Here is a 17,088-nt window from a genome sequence, read left to right as displayed (position 1 = left end):
TTACTTAAAATCTACTCAGGGTTCCTTGTGGCAGCAATGTGTTGGTAGGACTGTGGCGGCAGCACACTGAGTGCCTGTCTTGAATAATGAGCTCTATCTAATAAACAGACTGTTGGAGACTGTGTTGACATAAAGCACAGTAGGAGCCCTGCCATGGCCACAGGCAGGCCAGCTCACCCTGTGGCATTACAGCAAGAGCTCATTTTCAGCTTTTCAGCGATGGGAACCAGTTGCTGTCATCCATGACACAGTGTTACTGCTGTTGGTTTGAAAACATGGTGTGGGAATGTTATGAATGTGTGTATGTGTGTGGCTCGGTTTACAGAAAGTGTAGTCCAATGTGTTTCAGGGTTGCCTGCCTAGATAAAGGATGTGTGCTGGTGAGCCTGGGTTGTGTCATAGCTGCCTAAAATGTAATGATGAGTGTTCAAAATGCTAACTTCATGTGTTTCGAGCGCGGCTTGTGAGAACTTCATGTTCAAGTGTGCGTATAGCCGAGTGAATGGGGTGTAGGGGACCTTATGCCAATCCATTTAAACTGCGCTCTTGTGTAACTGCATGCAGATTCGCTGCCTTCTGCATCCCTCTTCTGCCTTTTCTCTCTCTTTCTTGAGAAAACACACACACACACTTTATGCTGCGAGAAGTGCTGGCTATGAAAAGAACAGTTTGATGAGGAAAATTTTAACTGATATGGAAGCATCAGTCATACTCCAGCTGGGAGCCTGCGAGCTGTAACACAAGCCAAATGAAACCAAATGCACTGCTGTTTATTTAGCCAATTGTACTCTCACTAATGTGATGTAATGTGAAGTTTTTGGACAAAGTCTTGAAATACTTGATTATGCCTATGAGGACGACTGCATGGGATTAATGGACCGATAACTTGCACCACTGTATTTGTATTGTACTCAGTAGTGTCTTTTGCCGTTTTGACATTGTGTTCATATTATTTAGTTTATACAGCTGTGTGTGCGTGTGTTTGGAGGCTACGTTCTAATATGCTTTTCTCTGGCTCTTTCAGACAATCCCAGCCAAGTCTCCAGAGTTCTAGTTGCAATAGAGACCTTAGATCTGAATGACAATGCACCTGAGCTGGACAGGCAGTACAACACAGCCATGTGTGACTCCTCCTCCATCGGACAGGTCAGTATGTGTTTAAATTACTTGAGGTCTTTATTTCCATTCCAGTGTATATAAAATGTTCATTTTAAAGAAAACGCTTGACTAAAACACGATAGTCCCAATGTTAAGGAAACAAGCCCGGGTTATTCCTGGAACTACATTCTGGCACTACATATTTCTCAGTTTAGGTACTTGGACTGCCAGCAGTGCTAAAGACTGTAATTTTTCAAGAAGATGTGAAAAGACTTTAAGTGATGACTACACAGCAGCAGCAGCTGTGTTGTCTTTGTGTCTACATGTGTGGCATTCGTGGTTTTTCGAGGTGTCAGAGCCCAACACACAATCACTGCAGTTGCATGGGTAAAAGCTTACAAATAGAGTGGCAGGGGTATAATGCAATCAGAATGTAAAAGCCAGAGTAGACATCTGGACTGACTGAAATAGAAGCTGTTCTGTCAGACATGCAAAATGCATGACTGAAAACGCTTTTTAGACACACTGCTAATACTATAGCCTCACATGTTTCAGTCAAATCCTACATATCGTTGGTTTGAATACAGTTTTTGTTACAAAAGTCACATAACTGATCACATGGTTATAGTCACCAACCAGTGGCCATTGGTTCGTGGCCAAACTGCTAGCCTTATTAGCCTCAGTAAATTTTAAATGAACAGAAAGAAACATTTTCAGCATATTCATTGTTTTCACCTCTTTATTTTATATTAAAATAAGGTAAGATAAGATAAGATAAGATAAGATAAGATAAGATAAGATCAGATAGGACTGACTTTTTTATGTATACGTATGAGCAGAAGCTTCAAAACCAGTTATATCTGAAGCCTGAGAAGCTGTGGCTGGATGAACTTTAATCATTCAATAATCAAACAATTTTGATAATCAATGTAGTTATTAATAATAATTGTAAAATAATAAATAATGATTATTTTACATACATATTTTAGAAGTTACAGTTTTCAGATTTGCATTAAAAGCCCCAAATTTCATACCATAAACACAAAACCTGGTAAACATCCAGACAAGTTAGCTTCCCGTTAAATAACTATCTTGACGTTGTGTCACTTAGCTCGATGGCCACACTATTTCAGCAAATGTTAACGTTACCTTGCGCTCTTCTTTATATTGGCCAAAGCCTTCCTTGAGCCATACAGCCCACCACACGCCACATATTCTAATTATACACATATTCATAATAAATTTGTGTTACTATGTCATATGCAAAACATATGCAAACGTTGTATTTAATGTTCATGTACAGTCGTATAATTACAACACAAACAGTCGATGAGTATTCAGCTTGGAGCATATAGAGTGTGGCAGAACAAAGCTGTATCCCTTCAGATATGGCCACATGCAGCTACAGCATACTCATTCACCATGGAGCCAGGTGAATCCTCCATGGCCTGTTATCAGAACGCAGCAGCTATTTGCATTGTAATTAAACTCGAGCCTCCTCCCAGGCTGCCTCCCTCCTTCCTGCTTTATTTGTGTTCTTGTCTGTTTCTCTGCATCGTGTTTTTCTCACTCGATCCTATCTCAATTATAGAAATCATCCCTTTGCTCTTCAGCCTCCCCTTGGAAACCCTGCTTTGCTCTCCTTTCTGTGCCTCCATATTCTGTTTTCCATGCTGGCTCCGTCACTATCATTTTGGTGTCGTGGCCCATCTGTTGTGTATTTTTTTTGTTTCCACTGGTGTTTTCATTGCTCTGCTCATGCCTTTGTGTCACCACGAAATCTGTGATTCTATGGCAACGACGTTGATTTGTTTTTGCCTGTGATGTTCATGTTTGTGCATGCTGCAATTTGAGTGAGCGGCACGCAGTTCATAAAAGAAAGGCTATGATGTCTTCCCAGTGTGTTTGGGGTAGTATATGCACATCTCTGTATGACACGCCATTAGGCAAAGCCTGTTTGAATATTCACCCACAGCATCGGATAACATAATGCAACTGTTCTTAGCAAATCTTCTCAAGGCCTACAGACACCGACTAACTCAAAGAGCACGCGGCACCCTTCATCCCCGCACTGAGTCTCGTATCGAGCACTCGAAAGCGTTGCTGAAAGAGCACTCTGCATAATGACGAACAGAGAGTTTCATTAAAAAGAAATTACCCATCAGCTCAGTCTGCGGGAGATTTCTTTAAGATTAATTTAGTTAAGATTGCCAATGAGGACTTGTGTAGATGCCTTTACAACACCGAAAGCTGCACGGCACTGTATTTACAAAAAAGGGGATTCTCACACACACACACACACACACACACACACACACACACACGGTTATTTATTTGGTGTGAGTATCAAACACAGTTCACTTATGTCACTATGCTAATTGTTTGACTTGTTTTCATTCTGCCAGTGTCGGCTAATGTTTTTTTTTATTTGTGGCTAAAAGCTCTCTCTGTGTAAGTGTTTTTTCTTCCTCCTTTTCCGTTCTCTCTCTATGCTTTTCCTCGAAACACACACACACACACGCGGACTCACACACATTCATTCACACCCTCCCCTCACCCGGTCTCCCTTGCTCTCTATCTCTGTGTTTCAGGTGGTGCAGGTGTTGCGGGCGATTGATAGAGATGAGGGTGGGAATGACAGCACCGTGTATTTCAGCATCCCTCCAGAGTCCAGCGCTGCCCTCAACTTCAGCGTCAGGGACAGCGGTGGTAGGCACTCAATCTTTCCTTCTCTGTGTAGTTCTCTTAATTCTTGTTTGTCTGCTCCTCCCTTGGCAGATACACTGTTTTTCCCCCCACTTTTCGAAGGCCCTTAATCCCACATATATATTTTTTTCTGCCCTTCTCTTCCCATCTTCATCTTTCCTTCTATTCTCTTTCTTTCACGTTCCTCTCAAAACCACTCCCTTCCCTTTTTCTGTCCCTACCTCTGTCTCCTACCATCCATCTCCCATGTCTGGTGGCCCCATTGTTTTGCTTTGTTATCCTCCCCTCTTTTGTTCGTCCCTCTTGTTTTCCTTCCCATATCCTCTAAATCCATCTTCTTCCCCACGACCATGTAAACTTAGTATTTCCACTGAGAAGCTTTTGAAGAAATCAAAGCTGCTTCGTTTAATTAGCGTCAACTGAATTTAATTTAGCTACTTGTTTGTTTTCAGTGCGTTTTTCCCCCTGAATACTTGTCGTGTCCTCGCTCTTTGTTTTGCACAATTACACACGTATAGTCCTTTAATATCATACAAACATACATTTGATATGACTGTTTTAATTCAGGGATGCAATGTGCTGCCGTTTCTGTGTAACTGTTCGCATCAAGCCGTGCATGTGTGGGGATATTTTTGCATCCTTGAGCAAATATGTAGTCTCCTAAAATTGGATGCACAAGAATTTTGTTGTCTTAGCTCACATTTACATTTCTCTACACAAAAACAAGTTAATTGGCTCACAAATACATTTTTTTGCAATTATGCATCACCTGTGGAGTTTTCGTGTAAACACATACTTTGAGTCAGTGCAAAAACACAGTGTTTGCTTCCTTGAGGCCTCAACGGCGTGCTGAATAAAAGATAAAACATTTGCAAAAGTGACATTTTTCAATATTTTGAAGAGTGCAGGCTTGATTACATCAGCTGGCATTCTTTTTTCTTTTCACGTCTTTGCTTCTGCATTGCTACATTTTTTTTCCTTTGACACAATAACTGTTGTGGAACAGCATGAAATCGGTGAAGCTCTTCAGTTGGTATGTGCTGCACAGTTGCGGTTGAGGACAGTAATGCAAATCAAAACATTGCACCACTAGCAGATAAAAACTCCACAGAATACTTTTATGTGTGCTTATGCATTCTGCACACTGCTCATCCCTCTGCACTTGAAAGTTTGATTTGTGCGTCATATTAGCTAAAGATGTCTGCAGCATATTGAAGTGTATAATATAGTATTCCATGTGCACACCTTGGACACTTGAACAGGTGTATTAGTTGTAGGTATACCTGTTCAAGTGCTCATTAACACACATGTATTCTGATCAGCCACTCACATGACATTCAGTGTTGACATGGTCAAGATGACCTATTGAAATGCAAACCGAGTGTCAAAATGGGGGGAAAAGGTGATTTAATTAACTTTGAATGCGGCAGAAAATTCTGATGTACTGAATAATACCACAAAATCTGAATCTCCTCACCTGAAAAAGAGAAAATAGTGAGAGTTGCTTTGTTGAGGCCTTAGAAGAAAGGCCAGACTCCTTCAAGATGATTGGAAAGCAACAGTAACTTCTAAGCACTTGGTAAAACCAAGGTATGCAGAAGAGCATCTCTGAATGCACAACACGGTCAGCCTTGAAGCAGATGGGCTACCAGACCAACCCAGGTGCCTCTCCTGTCAGCTAAGAACAAGAAACTGAGACTACAGTTTTCACAGACTCAACAAAGTTGGGCAATAAAAGGTTTAAAAAAAAACTTTGTGATGAGTCTCAAGTTCTGCTGCAAAATCCAGATAGTCGGGTAAAATTTTGGCGTAAACAACATGAAAGTCACCAGATCTAAATCAGAGAGAGCACTTCTGGGATGTGATGGAACAGGAGATTTACATCATGGGTGCAGCTGACAAATGTGCAGCAGCTGTGTGCTGCTGTCATTTCAATATGGAACAAAATCTCGGAGGAAATGTTTCCAGCACCTTGTTGAATCTATGCCATGAAGAATAAAGGCAGTTCTGGAGGGAAAAGTAGCATGATGTAACTAATCGAGTGGTCTGTGAGTGTAGCTTGGCAACAAATTTCTCAGCCTTGACTCATCAGTAAACACAATATGGCGAATATGGGGAATTTGAAAACATCCAATTGAAAATCCAGCAAACACAGGATGACATTCATTCTCATTTTAAGTCATAGTTCTGGCTACATGCTGATTCTGAGTCTAACATTAACACTCCTTTTAGTTTTGTTTTGTTCTCCATTAATTCTGACCAAAAAACTGCCTTTTAGCTGAAAAATGCTTTGATTGTCTACTAACTTAGCTGTATTAGCTAAAACATGCTAAATATAGAACTTAAGACAGGGATGGGGGAACTTCAGGACTCAAGGGTCCTGCAGGTCTTAGATGTGTCCTTGATCCAACACAGCTGATTTAAATGGCTAAATTACCTCCTCAACATGTCTTGAAGTTCTCCAGAGACCTGGTATGGGTGATATCTAAAACCTGCAGGACACTGGCCCTTGAGGCCTGGAGTTCCCCACTCCTGCCAGATTAAGATATGTGCTTACATTCGTCAGCAGGTGAAGATCCGACTACTCTTTAACTAATTTTACTACCAAACTGGTGACCAAACTCCCAGCTCTTCCTAAACCAGACAAAACCAAGTTAACTCGCCAGATCATGGATGAGTATTATAAACTCAGTGACATGTGAAATCAAAGACCTCTTTGATGTGTCATCCAACAGTAGAACAGAGAGACAATAAGATCATCCTCAGCTCCCGTGTGGACAGCTTGTCTGACAAAATGCTACATTACTTTCTTTGTTTAAAAAGACAATGATTTGATCTATCATTTGGATCGCTGAAGATCTTTTTGATAATCGCGTTTGTCATGTTTTCATTCCCAGTGCCATTCATGCTAATGAAAACCTGCTTTCGTGTCAGCGGCTATATTTTTGTGGCCTTGTGTGTGTAATTCTAAAAACATCTCCCACACAGATCCTCCGCAGTTCTTTTTCTCAAAAGTGAGAGTCAGATCAATACAGGCCATTACCTCTTTTGTTATTGCTGCTCTCTGTCCTTTTAAATTGCTGTATGTGAGCCTCTCATCATCGATGTCCATTACAACATCTTAAAAAAAAAACGGGCTTATGATGTATTCCTTTCATGAAAACATACAAGTGTGTTGTAAAAGTCAGTGCTTTGTACAGGCTTTCTTCTGTACATACTTTGTTGTGTCATTAACCAGGACAAGTGTGGGAGTCTTTGAAAAGGATCATACAGATGGATCTAATGGCACCACATTATTCAAACAATAATTTTAAATGTGAAAGTATATTAGAATTTATGTTTAAGTTTTGCAGCCTATCTGGAGCCATAAATCATGAAGTGTCTGGCTGCGGCAGCGAAAAATATACTCTCTGCCCAATTTGTAACACTCTAGTAGATTCATCCTGTAAAATTAGTATCATTGTTATTCTGCTGTGGAACACTGTAGCTCAAATTAGAAGGGAAGTGAACGAAAATAGTAAAAATAAAAGAGGGGCTAAATATTTTTGCCTGCTCCATTCCTTTGTGGTACAAACCCGTCACCAGCTGACTGCAGTCGCACATTTGCAAACATGAGGACATTCATTTCTGGGCATAATTTCCAAATTGGAACGTCCTGCCTCCATTCTGCAAACAACACTGTAGCATGTGGTTAACAGTGGACTCAAAGTTTCTTCCTATCTGTCAACTCTTCTTCAGGCCCCACAGCCAGCTTGGTGTTGCTGTCCCAGATCCAGCCACTGTCCCGTTCCCCATCCTCCACCTTGACCCTCTACGTGCCGCTCGTCCTGAGGGATGGGACGTCTGGCCTCACCAGCACTGGGACGGTCACTGTGTCCGTCTGTCCCTGCCTGAAAGGAGGGGCACGAGCCGGGGAGAAAGACAAGGACAAACAGACCGAGGGCGAATGGGACTGGGAGAGAGAAGCAGTGTGTCTTCCTCAGCAGTCCACACTGCCCTCCCCTGGGCTCAGTACAGCTGCCTTGCTGGCTATCCTGGCTTGTGTTGCTACATTACTGGGTAAATACTTAATAGCTCATAAAGCTTGAGAGAGATTAAATCTGGGCTTGGCTTAAGATAATGCCAAAAGCGAAAGTAAAATGGTTAAAGACCCTTGTTTATATAACTTACATCATGGCTTTTGTAACAGCACTTAGTGTTATGTACATTATGATATAATATGAAGTTATATCATAAATATTTACTCCCTAGAAATGCATTTAATGCCATTCTACAAATAGAAAGTTGAGTAAATAGCGTTTAGGGCTTGTTTACCTTCAACTACATCCCTGGATGCTTAATCTGCATATGAAAATAATGAAAGCAGCAGCGTAAATATTTCTCTTAGTCACAGCTGCTCGATACAGGTTTACTTTTCCTCGCAATTTTGGTCCAGTTATTTCCCTTGGCAAGGTCAGCTCTAATCACAGCTAAAATAACAATTTTGAGTGATTATCTGGGCCCTCCGGTTTTTGATAGCAGCATAATAAAATGTCACAGCCACCTTTGCAGAAACTCAAATGCTCAATTGGATAATGTCTAGTTGCTGAGGAGACTGGCTGATAGCCAGCATCATTGTCATTTCTATTGAGTCTGTTGAAATCACTCATGCCTTGTTGATAAAGGCATTATCATTCTGGAAGGGGCCAGTTCAATCAAGTGGGAGACGCGACATGGCGTGAAGGTGATCGTGCTCAGTGGATTTAGTGAAGTTAAGAATTTAGTTCACTAAGTGATAATGGCATGATCGTGGGCAGGAGTACAATTCTGCTTTTTCTATTTCTAAACACTATAATAACCGGGCCTTCTACAGAATGCCAAATGTCCTTAAAGAACCTCTGTCATCACCTTCATCAGTTATTAAAAAGGAGCGGGGTTCACACGAGGTAGCCATCGAGCCATTTGGCAACTTTGCCCCGTGGACAGAGGCTGTCTTTAACAGATAAATATACACACATCACGTTATAAAGGTTATTCCTCAAACAGTTATAAAGGCTTAGAGTTTTCCCACTCCATTTAGGCATCATTGAATTAGTTCCATAGAAATCAAATAATGTGGCCTCCAACTATATTAAGGCTGTAGATTTACTTACCGCGGCAGCTTAACCTCCTGCGATACAGCCGTATGGAAACACAAGCACATTAGTGTTTGTTAAATCAAATCATACACTGCAAATATAAATAAGCACCCGAGCAGATTCGGCACGGTTTGGATTTCTATAAATACCAAAACAGTTTGCACAGACGATAGGGAGAGCTGTCTAAGAGCGAGTGAGTGGAATATATTAAGAAAAGAATATGGGCAATGTAAGTCGATCAACTAACTAGCCTTCTAGTAACCTGTGAGGGTCCAAATTCAGAGAGTTGATCAACATGTCCACTCAGAAATTCTACATTGGAGTGGAAAAAAAAAATTGCATCCTTGAAATGTACAAATGAGCTGGCAAGCCAATAATGAGAGAAATTATGAGGTGTCACCTTCCACCAGTGTACCCTCAGCAACTTTAACAGGATGCTCAATTCTTCTTGTCCTTGATTTCTGACTGGGGTCTTATTTGGATCGGGTGCCTTCCTGAATATTTATGCACTTTTCAGCTTGGTTCTCATTTTCTCCCTATTTGCATCCAGAAAGTTCAGCACATACAAGAATAGGATTTCCCCCACTTATTAAGCATACTAATTCTATTATCATAGGTGTCCCCTATCTGTTTTTCTACCAACACGATCCTAGTGCAGGAACCTAATCTAGACCTGCGTCCGTGCCTTTCCCCTGGAAAATTAAATTGAAAAAAAAAAACAAAAAACACTGTTCCCAGAGTTTGATGTCAGTGGGTATGGGAAGGCTGATTCTGCTGCCCAATGCTAATGTTGTGTTTGCAAACCTGTTAAAAGTCACAAAGGCATCATTTGGTTCGTTGCCACAGTCCAGGGTCAAATTTAGCTCTCGATATTGGGAATATGCAATAAGAGTCATGGAGTCATGGGACAATAAAGCATCCATTTGGCTGGCTGGAGCTCAAAGTCAATTACCTAGTGGAGGCATGCAGTCTGCTGATATGATATACCAGCCCTCTAACCCAAGGACTCTCTGTATTCGTTTTGTCTCTGTGTGTTTCACCTCTTTGTCTGCTTGAATTTTTCTCCCTTGCTCACACACACACACACACACACACACACACACACACACACACACACACACACCTCTTCCTCCTTTCCTTTATTTCCCCTGTGACTTCTGCCCCCCCTTCTCCCTTGTTCATCACTCTTTTTCCAATTTCTCTCCTATGCCTCAATATCCGTTATTCCCGTTGCCACCCCCTCGGCAGCGGTGAGTGCCCTGTCATTGTCGCTGCGGCGTCAGAAGCGCGACTCGCTGTCACCGCTGGAGGAGGACGACGTACGCGAGAACATCATAACGTATGACGACGAGGGCGGAGGCGAGGCCGACACAGCTGCCTTTGACATTGCCGCCCTCCAGAGTGCCCCGCACAGCTCGCGCTCACGCGGCTATCGCACGCTGGACAGCAGGAACGTGTAAGCAGGCGGAGGGGTGTGTGGGAGGGTTTGTTTGCATGTGGTGATGCATATATATATAAATGGGTCTTTTTTAATTTAATCAAACCATCGCAGCGGACCTTTCATTACATGCTGAAAAGAAAATATTATTTACGCCTTCAGAGTGAAACCATTCGTCGCAGTCCGGCTCTTAACTGATCCACTTAAGTAACTGTTTAAGCCACAACTCGCAGGTCATAATCAGCCACCAATCAAAACGCTCAAACAGAAGGCTATCAAGCTTGGCAGTCCTAGGAGGCCACTTTGTTGTGCTCATTTTGCTAAAACTCATTTATGTTCTGCTACATCAGAGAGTTGTTTGCACCCACTTTGATGTTCCTGTGAAACATTGTTATTGCCTTTGGACTAATAATTAGCTCCCGGATTCATGCAAGCCATATGGAGAGGCCATAAACAAGTACAAAGGCTGCTTTTAGTTGATCGAAAATTGCTTCTCACAGTTTATGGAGGTGGACACAGCAACATGAAAAACCGTCTAAATCTAATGCAATCCAGTGCAATATTCCTGCAATATTAACTACCTTTGTGAGACTTTTAATTTCTAATTTCTGTTGGCGCCATGTAACAAAGGAGCGCATAGTTGAGTCGAGCGCTGCTGTAGCTTGTTCTTCTTGGAGTGAACTGTAAGATTTGGAGCGTTCATTATGAAAGAAACTTTGTATTAAAACAGAGGTTATTTTGGCCCTAGCTGCACTGCATCACTTTTTTTCTTTTGAAATTCTGTCCGTGGAATCACAAGTTTTCAGTCCAAACAAAATCACACAGTAAGCCCTTCATATTTCTCACCTGGTTATTTTTTCCCATCCCAAGGTGGACAAATGTCTCAGCAGAATATCTTACAGTGTGAATATAGAGTGAAACACAAAACCACAAGTCATGGTTTAAAAGAATAAAACTGTTTAAAAAATGACCAAAGATGTTTCCCCGGCAGCAAGCAGTATTCAAAAGCAGGCATAAAATGGTCAGATTTAGACCAATCATATGCCCTTTTTTTGTCTTGCAGTCGTTACTCACATCGTGGTCAAGACAAATCTCGCACCTATAGCTGGGCTCAGAATCCAGGCGTGGATCACAACTACTCAGGACCGGCAGGACCCCTGTACGGTCGTCTCTGCTACAGCAGCCACACGTTACCCATTCTCCGTCGCACCCCAGGAGGAACGTTCGAACCAGGCTTGGCGGAGCTGGCGTACCGCTTTCCTGGAGGCCAGCCGGACCATTCCCTGGTTATCCAGAACCAAGGGGCCATGGTCGGGCCGATGGAGTCTGGGGCGGTGTACATAGCTCCAACGGATCTCAGCACAGGAAGTCGAACGGGGAGTCGGACGGAAAGCCGTGACGGGACCGCACCCCAGAGTGGGGTGAGCACGTCTGACGGAGGGACGCCGAGAACCAGCGACAGCCAGGACAGAGGAGGAGGAGGAACGGGAACCGCAAGCAACTGTACAGAAGGGAGCAGTGAGGACAAAGTTAACCTCAGTCAAAATGTGGACTGGGTAAGGATGACAGTGAGCTTCACACTAAACACATGCTAAACACACATGAGCTTAAATAAATGTGCAAGCGAAACAGAGAGACGATGAGGGACACTAGGGTCTAAAACATAACGCCACTATTTAGCAGTGATGCCCAGAGAACCCAACATTGCTGTTTGGTAGAATTTTGATGTCTTCCCATCTACATTATTCAAACGCACACTTGCATATTTGTGTTGAATGCAGCACAGGAACTCATTCTGCAACACAGCTTAAAACATAGATTGATGGGAGGCTAAATATTTCAATAAGATGCAAAAAGCGGTAGCCGTTGCTGTGAATCGTTAATTATAACGGAATAAATTAGTCGATTAGCAGTAGATGGCCGCATTGAAGACATCATTAAAGCTGAATCAATGACTTAATTATTCAATTAAATAAGTAAACGAAAACGTGAGAAAGTCATTAAGCAAATATAAAATCATTATAAGGTTTTGAAATCAAACTAATATACTGAACTACTGCAGTGATTAAAGCACTGCCACACTTTTAATCTCTGTACAGTCGCAGAAATGTCCTGGACGTTGTTGGGGGATGATGACGACACATCATATCCTGCTTTATTCTTTCTTTTTGTCCTTATGCTTTTATTTATTAGGGCCATGGCAAGGCCCCTGGCCCTAGCTTTATTTAATTTTCAAATATTTTATCTCTCTATCTCTTCCCTTTCCATCTCCCTATCACAGTGCAGTGTTAGCTCATTCTAGTGATCAATTAATGTCTATGTCTTCTTCCAACTCTGCTTTCCCTCTTCTGCTCACTGTCTGCCTGTCTCTCCTTCACGTGAATCACTTTTTATCATCATCATCTCCTGTTTTTTTCCTTCACGCGGGCAATATGTCATCACTCTTCCCTATCTTTCTACATTTAATATACCTGTTATTAAATTTTCCCTTCCTCCTTTGGCAAATTGTCTCATCCCATTTTGTGTTACTGTAACCAAACCTAACTCCCAACCCCAGCCCCGAACTGAAACCACTCGTGCTCGCCTACGTTCCCTCCAGGTGCAGTCGGAGACATTGCCCAGGGAGCACAACCTTGTCATGACCCGATCCGGCTCCCTGATTGGCCAGGGTCACGGCGTAGGAGGCTGGGTGTGTGACTCGGCTACCCTCCCCATGGCAGGACGCAGGGCCTCTCGTACCGGCATGTCCCCCAAACGCACAGGTGGCATTGTGGCTGAATCTGACTCTGGTGGAGGAGGGGGAGGAGGAGGGGGGAGTGGAGGAGGAGGAGGAGCAGGGGGAAGTGGAGGTGGAAATGGAAATGGGATCACCTCCACTGATGGACAACAACAACCACCTGCCAGTGGACGCAACTATGCCACTGTCCTGCAGGGGGAGGTATCTGGACAGAGGGACTACGCTGGCACTCTGGGGAGAGGAGGACTGGAGATGGGAAGCAACTTTGTAGTGGCAAGGCCAGACAGAGAAAGTGGAGGAGTATCACTGACCGGGACTCCATCTGTCTACCCAGAAGCACCTGGCTTTATCGGGGACTGGCGCGATCGAGTAGGTATGGGAGGGTATGTTTTGGGCAGGAGGGATATGACCCCTCAGCTTTTGCCCTTCCCCGGGCAGCCTCGGGCAACATATGGCAGTGTGATGGGCTTTGGGGCCAACTGGGTTCCAGGAATGGAGGCAGCCAGAGGGGGACCAGGGCACGGGGGTCCCTCCTTGGCTTTGCGAGTGGGTGAGTTCCTACGTCTGCGCCTTGCCCAGGTCACCTTTGATCCCTCACAGCCGCCGTACGACTCTGTGCAGGTGTATGGCCTGGAGGGAACAGGGTCCAGGGCTGGATCCCTCAGCTCACTTGAGAGCGAAGGGGAGAAGGATTCAGAGAAGGAGGATTGGGGGGCGGGGCTGGAAGAGTGGGGTCCCCAATTCCAGAAATTAGCCCAGCTCTTCAAAGACAGGGAGAAAGAGAGGGAAGATAAGGAAAAGGTTGACGAGGGTGCCAAAAAAGAGAAAGAAATGAATGAGGAGCCTGAGAAGAAAGTGAAAAAAGATGGAGTGCGGGCTGGAGAAGAGGGGAAAGATTGAGGAAGGATATAAATGAAACAAATAGGGGCAAAAGGGGGTAAGAGAGGAAGGGGAGGAAAAGAAGGATGATGAAAAGGCAACTTGAGCTCGAATAATGTGAAGAGAAGTTAAAGGGGAGAAAGATGAAGAGGCAAAGTAATAAAAAGAGACAGAGAAAAATGAGCCTAGGGAGGATGGAGAATGCGAGGGCAGGGGAGGGAGTGATTGATGTAATTTATAGCAATAAGTGTTGAAACGCTGATATGGTTGAGCACAGATACTGAGACAATGCAGAGCCTGCTTCTGCTCGGGGCAGCAACAATTTGTTAAACGCTTTGGACAGAGAAAAACAACTCAAACATCCAAGACTCGATTAAATTCAGCTCTCACGTATGGAATGAGAAACAGCAGGAGGCGAGAAGGAAGACGTCTGGCGCGCCGATCTGATCCCAGTGTCTGCGTGTGTGAGTGTTTGCGTGCGAGAAAAGTCGGTGAGAAGTGCGTGAGAACACGTGCGCGACCAAGCGCGTGCCGTATGCGTGCATATTTAACAGAGATGGAGCAAAAGAGAGTGGCGGGGGGAAATCGAAATACCCAGAGACAATTTTCGAGATGAGACTGATGACTAATGCTGCGTAATGCCGCAACATTAGCTTTCAGGACGACGAGGCAGGGAAAAACAGTTAACGACGAAGTTTAGAAAGTAGGATAAGACACAGGGGAGGGAAAAAAAGTGATGTTTGACTATAAAGGGAATGGGCGGCAAGGATGTATAGAGAGAGAAATGGTCTTGGAAGTGAGATGATTGTACAGAAACTGTTACTTTTTATTCCATCTGCAGTGGCAGAAAAAGTGAATTATTCAGCTTGCTACTCCATTCCAAATGAAAATGATGAATCATTTAAATCCTGCAAAAGATTCTCCCTCCTCTCAGCCCACGAGGAAAAACAGACATTGTGAAAAATTTAAATGGTTTAGGGATATGATCCCCCCTCCTCCTCCCCAGACCCTCTCAGTTCTTCGCCCCCCCTCCCACCCCCATCCCCCCCAGCTATTTTGTAGTTGAGTGTTGGTATGTTTACAAAGATTCACACACAAACACACGCGACGACACTAAAGAACTGATTAACACCACAAGGCTTTGATTGTACTACAGTAAATTACATAAGCCGAACCATCCACGAGTATTCTGTGTACCATACGGGGCCGTGAGGACTCTGTTATTGATGGCATAAATGTGTCTTTTTTATGAAAGAAGTCTGCTTTTTTTTTTTAATTTGCCCACCCCACTCCCCCAGTCTCACATGCATGATTTTACAACAACAACAATAAAAAAACCCCCACAAAATCAGTTTCCACTCCAAACGCTTGTACGGCCCAATGGAACATTTCCACAGATCTCTAATGAAATTGTAGTGAAACACAACCACAGACAGGCTTTTTCTTTTTCATTTTATTTCTTGTTAAAAGGTCAGGATGCAAATGAGCTGGAGATTTCAGCTGGAATGCACTTTTATACTGTGTGATGTTCAATAATAGATAACGAATCATGTCGAAGATTACAGTTGTTTTATAAGATGTCAGCTAAACGAAGATATCATGTTTGACTGTATGTAAAAAAAAAACACATTTGTAAATACCACTAAGTATTACTGCTAAAAGAGTATATAAAATTTAAAATGTGTAAAAAAATAAAATAAAAAATGTGTAGAACAGAACTTAGATGTTGAAAATGGAGCACTGTTGGGATTACCTGTATGTACTGTAGATTAGAAATGGATTAACTGCGCTGGACTGCCTCCTGGACTCAAAACAACACCATGTATTCAACATCTGTGTTTGGGTTTGCTGTGTGCTAGCTCTTCGTCTGAGATGGACAAGCCAAGGATTCAATTATACATGTGGCCTCTGGCAGAAGTTTGTTGTGCAAAATATTAGTTACAGGAAGCCTGTGAGCTAACCTGTGCCAGTGAAGATCCAATTTGATGAAAATCCAGTGGAGTGAGGAGAAATCCCCCTAATGGGTATACAAAACAAAACAAAAAAAGTCACAGTGTTCCCTAAAATCTGAATTAATAGCCTTCAAAAGTGGAATAAATAGGATTTATAATAAATTTTACACTGCCTGAGAGATGTGGAGGTTTTATAGATAGTTGCTTCTCTTGAAAAATATGACAAACACTACATTAAGGAAAAGTGTCTTGTGTGCATTTCAGGCAATGCAATTCAAATGCCAAATTACTGATGCATTATGGTCTACATAAGCAAATGTTCTTGCGTGAAATGACAACTTAGCTCTATAATGTATTTATTGCTACGGTGGAAACACCAGCAAGTAGAAAAACTCTACAAAAGTTCACAAATGACAGCAAAAGTTTAAAAAAACACAACAGAAAAAGAAAGAAAAGTGTTTTTGGGGAGACAGCAATGTAACGAAACAGCTGCTGATGAAGTAAGACACATTTAAAAGAAACGATTTGTCAGTGTTGCAAAGGAGAAAAGGGTACAGGCGATGTGTTTTTTAATCTCACGATTCGCATAATACCGTAGATAGAGGTTTGCTAGTAGCCGTTTACTGTTAGCTTGTCACGTTAGCTGTTCTGTTATGATATCGTCTCCCCAAAAACACCGACATTGTCTTTTGTGAGTTGTCTTTTTATTTTGGAGGGGTTTTTTTTATTTCTTGACCTTTCATAATGTTTTTAAAATTTCTCTTGTGTTTTATTCACTTCGATTCTGTTTTGTAGCATTTTTCTATCTGCTGGCGTTTCCCAAGTTGCAGTGCGTTTGGCCTTTCAGGGCCACCATAGACTAAGCCTGAAAGTTACTTTAGTCCAGAGAGGAATTTAGCCACAACTTGAATGTATGGACGTCTTTGGCGCACCATCGCAGAAGTGTCACTGTTTCATTCTTTGTAAAGTCACACCAGGCTGCCAGCTTCGCTAGTGTCCGCCAGTTTGGTCCACCATAATCTTGTTGTCAAGGTCTTCTGCAGCATTTTGTTAACCGGTCGAGAAGCCGGTGACATGAAACAAAACCCATATGTGTCTCTCTACCCTTTACCTGAGCCACAGACTTTTCCATACAGTGCCACTGTGCAGACTGGACAGTGT

General features: G+C 42.8%; 1 protein-coding gene across 1 annotated transcript in view; it reads left to right on the top strand.

Annotated features, from left to right (window-relative positions):
- The window catches only part of LOC116333758, a 141,027-nt gene extending 126,833 nt beyond the window's left edge, over positions 1–14,194 (top strand). The window contains exons 9-14 of the mRNA XM_039602680.1: positions 1,025–1,146; positions 3,690–3,807; positions 7,543–7,863; positions 10,170–10,377; positions 11,423–11,915; positions 12,959–14,194. Coding sequence (XP_039458614.1) covers positions 1,025–1,146; positions 3,690–3,807; positions 7,543–7,863; positions 10,170–10,377; positions 11,423–11,915; positions 12,959–13,996 — 2,300 coding nt within the window. The 3' untranslated portion in view covers positions 13,997–14,194. The remainder of the gene's footprint in view (positions 1–1,024; positions 1,147–3,689; positions 3,808–7,542; positions 7,864–10,169; positions 10,378–11,422; positions 11,916–12,958) is intronic.
- Positions 14,195–17,088: the final 2,894 nt, after the last annotated feature.

Source organism: Oreochromis aureus, linkage group 18, assembly GCF_013358895.1.
Source record: "Oreochromis aureus strain Israel breed Guangdong linkage group 18, ZZ_aureus, whole genome shotgun sequence".
Taxonomy (NCBI): Eukaryota; Metazoa; Chordata; class Actinopteri; order Cichliformes; family Cichlidae; genus Oreochromis; species Oreochromis aureus.
The sequence above is the reverse complement of the archived record's forward strand: the minus strand, read 5'-3'. Positions and strand labels throughout refer to the sequence as shown.